The sequence below is a fragment of the Arachis duranensis genome, chromosome 5, assembly GCF_000817695.3.
Source record: "Arachis duranensis cultivar V14167 chromosome 5, aradu.V14167.gnm2.J7QH, whole genome shotgun sequence".
NCBI classification, from domain to species: domain Eukaryota; kingdom Viridiplantae; phylum Streptophyta; class Magnoliopsida; order Fabales; family Fabaceae; genus Arachis; species Arachis duranensis.
Genome location: NC_029776.3, coordinates 81,286,245 through 81,290,426, shown reverse-complemented (window position 1 = coordinate 81,290,426; position 4,182 = coordinate 81,286,245). Strand labels below are relative to the sequence as shown.

The window sequence follows — 4,182 nt, the reverse complement described above, 5'->3', positions numbered from 1 at the left end:
AGCTTGAGTTGATTTTTAGGGTTTTTATCATTTTTTTTTGTTTTCTCACACAATTTCGTAAAAATAATTTTCAAATGATTAATATAAAAAGTCATACTTAATTTTAACAATATATTTTAAAATAGCAAAAAAGGTGAAACTAGTGTCTTATTTGTTCAATATCGGAAAAATCACAAAAAGGCAACTACACACTAAAAAAAATTCCACAGTTTAGTATACATATATAAAACAAGGACTAATAATGACACCCACAAAATAATTAAATCTACAAAGTGGACTTCATTTTATATAGATAAAACAAATACACAGTAAAAGAATTCTACAATTTAGTATACAAATTACAAAGTCTCCATCATTTTTTATGTATAAAACAAAATACGCACTAAAAAATTCCACAATTTAGCATACAAACATTATTAACAAGGACTGAGAAATGTCACAGAAAACTCACAAAATTAAAAAGTGCACATCAGTTATATCGATAAAATAAATACACACTAAAAAAATTTCACGATTTAGTCTACAAATAACTACAAAAATGGCCATCATTTTTTATAGATAAAACAAATACACATTAAAAAATTCCACAATGTAGTATACAGACATTAATAAGGACTAAAAATATTCCACAATTTTGTATACAAACATTTATAAGGATTAAGAAATGAGACACCTTAAAATTAAAAAAAAAAACTACAAAGTGCACATAAATCATAATCTTCTATAGATAAAACAAATACAAAGTAAAAAATTCCACAATTTTTTACTATATACAAAGATTAATAAGGGTTAAAAAAATGACCCTAATTATATTAGTTATATATTAAGATCAATTATTAAAATTATTCATTAGAATATAATACACATACATTAAAAATAAATTAAATTATATATATTTATATATAATATATGATAATTAATTTTAATGACTAATTTTAATATACAAATAATATTTTTGAAATGACCCACACAAAAAAAATAAAAAACTACGAAATGCCTTTAAATGGATAAAAGTCATAGATCGAGAAGGACAATTAGGTTGCATTTGTTTTTTGGAATTGAGATTAATACTTAGGATTGAAATTGAGTATTATATTTGGTATTCAGAAATTGAAACTAAAATTTAAATTTCGAGACACAAAATTTCAATCCCTTTAAATTTGATTTCAGTATTTTTAGATATTTTAATAATATTTTTTAAAACAATACTCTCATAATATTTATATTTATCTTAAATCAAATATAATATTAAAATATAACTCATTTCAATATATTTTATACCAAATAAAATACAAATTTTATTTTAATTCAATATCTATTTCTCAATAATTTTCGTATCTTAGTCTCAACTTCTCGCCCAAATGCAGTATATAATCCTATAGCAACCTCAAATAAGAAAATTGAAGATACGTTGTAGGGATCGAAAAAAATTTGTTCCAGTATTTTTTAAAAATTGAAGGATAAATTATCTTAGCTTGGGTTTGTCATTTATTATTGCATAATAAATCTAATAACGATTCACATATCTAACACGTGAGATTAATCTATTTATATATTTTATTTGAATATAATATATGAAATATCGTGTTTAAATTAAATTTTAAATAGTTAATTTATCTATATCATTTCTATTCAAAATAGACAACTATTTTGAATGGAATGAGGGGGAAAAATGTGAAAATTAGTACAAATTAAAGCTCCTAACTAAAAAAGCCAACCCTACTTTGTCTGCTAGTTTTACTTGATTTGAACTAGTGAGTTATTCTAAGATTTAATTATTCTATTAATTTTTATAATTTTATTAAATTTATAATTAAATTTTTATATTATTTTTAATTTTATAATTAATTTTTTTGTATTAGAACTGAAATGACTCTAATTTCCAAATCAATTCTCATATAGTCACACCTCTCAAATTTAATATGTGAAATGTCAAAAATAATATCTTTATTATATTTATAATTATTAGTAAAATAACTTTGTTAAAGATAAAATTGTAAAAGAAGAAGTTTTAATTCATATAAAAATTATTCCAAACTAAATCATTGAATTTCGTTCTATTAATACATTAAAGTCATTCTAAATCATAGAATTAAATTTTAAATAAAAAAAGCCAAAAGGAAACCAATTTTCTTCCACGCAATCTCTATGATTTTACACACAAAGTCTCAACCACTTCCAGTAATGTAGACGAAAAAGGAAGCTTGGTTAGGTGGTTAAATCCAAGTATAAATGTTGATTTTCTTTTCACCGTCTTTTACTCTCTTTATGACTCTGTGTAAAAGAAATCAGAAAATAATACACAGAATGGCAGCTGAAGGCAACTCCGAAACCCCAAAACTGTCACTTGCATGGCACATGCGATTTTCCATCTCTTTGTTCGCAGCTCTAAACGACGTCGCATGCCGCTCTGACGGTACCATCAACCGCCGTCTCCTCAAATTCCTCGACCACAAGACCAAACCCAGTCCCCTCCCAAGTAACGGCGTTACTTCCGAAGACGTCACAGTCGACGCCGCAAAAGACGTCTGGTTCCGACTCTTCACTCCCTCAACCCCCGTCGCCGGCGCTACACTCCCCGTCCTCATCTTCTTCCACGGAGGCGGATTCGCGTTTCTTTCCCCGGCCTCCTACGGCTACAACGCAGTCTGCCGGAGATTGTGCCGGAGACTCAACGCCATCGTTGTCTCTGTGAACTACCGCCCAACGCCGGAGCACCGCTACCCCTGCCAGTACGATGACGGATTCGCCGCCGTGAAATTCCTCGAAGAGAATCCCTCTGTCCTGCCGGAAAATGCTGATTTGGCAAAATGCTTCCTCGCCGGCGACAGCGCCGGCGCCAATCTCGCACACCACGTGGCAATTCGGATCGCACAGTCGGAGCTTCAGAAAGTCCGGGTCCTCGGGTTGGTATCGATCCAACCGTTCTTCGGCGGCGAGGAGCGGACCGAGGCAGAGATCCGGCTCGGGAACAACGCCCCGCTTGTTTCAGTGGCGAGGACCGATTGGTTGTGGAAGGTGTTCTTACCCAACGGGTCGGATCGGAACCACGGGTCTGTGAACGTGTCGGGTCCAAATGCATTGGACATTTCGGGTCTGAATTACCCAAATACCCTTGTGTTTGTGAGCGGGTTTGACCCGTTACAGGATTGGCAAAGAAGATACCATGAGTGGTTAAGGAAATCAGGTAAAGTGGCTCAGCTAATTGAGTATCCAACTATGTTCCATGCCTTTTATTTGTTCCCTAATGTGCCTGAATCTTCTCAATTGATCTCACAAGTCAAGGATTTCATCACCAAGGAAATCTCCAATTCTGAATAATGATCATTGTTATAATACAGATATGAGTTTAGTTTTTAAGGTTAATGGTCAAAATAATCACTTCAAGATCACACGTGTCAATTTGGTTATTTAAAGATATAATATTGATTTAAATTGGTCCATTTCTGTGCGTTAGATTATAATGTGATACAAAATGATTTATATATCAATCTAACTCCCGGATATATCTTTCATGACCAATTTGAGGCGAATGATCTTTTTAGTGACTATTTTGACAACTAACCCTTGGCTTTTATCTTTGTTGATAAATCATGAAATCTTATTAGTTACTATTCTGTAGATTAGTATGGTATTTTCTAGCTGTAGTAAATGTCAATGTTATTTGATCTTATTTGTGAGAAACTCAGTTGATAGAAATTAGTAAATTCTATGTTGTTTTATGGAGCAATGCAGTAGTTACTTTTTTATGCCTTCTGTGAAGTGTGGCTCGATGTTTTTCTTTGTTATAAAATTGAGATTCTGCATTTGCAAAAGCCGTTGATAACTAAGTTGTGTTGTGTGCCAAGCATTATTAATCTGTAGAGCCGAAAGTTTTGGTGGGTTAATGTCAATTGTCTTGATCAATAAGTTGGCGACAATAATTGAGTTGGAACTGTTTGATGAAGGACAGCTGCGATTGTCTAGCATTATCAAGGGCCTAGTGATACATATTTATAGTAGCATGTGCTCATTTTATGACCAGATATTGCTTGATAAGGAAATAGAGTAATTTGTCATATTTAAGATATTAGAATATCTTTGACTCTCTGCTATTTTTGCTTTGCGGTTCTAGCTACATTTGCAGTTAGTTTCTTGGAAACATGCTATAGTGAGATATGGTTTTACATTTGCCACAGTCAA

The 4,182-nt window shown here is 31.8% G+C and overlaps 1 protein-coding gene across 1 annotated transcript; it reads left to right on the top strand.

Annotated features, from left to right (window-relative positions):
- Positions 1 to 2,199: 2,199 nt before the first annotated feature.
- Positions 2,200 to 3,722, top strand: LOC107489736 (probable carboxylesterase 18). Its single transcript, XM_016110491.3, has one exon. The coding sequence runs from the start codon at positions 2,233 to 2,235 to the stop codon at positions 3,319 to 3,321; it is 1,089 nt and encodes a 362-aa protein (XP_015965977.1). The 5' UTR covers positions 2,200 to 2,232; the 3' UTR covers positions 3,322 to 3,722.
- Positions 3,723 to 4,182: the final 460 nt, after the last annotated feature.

Excerpts from the sequence above, each read along its gene's own strand:
- LOC107489736 (XM_016110491.3), top strand. The coding sequence starts at position 2,233 with ATGTTGATTTTCTTTTCACCGTCTTTTACTCTCTTTATGACTCTGTGT.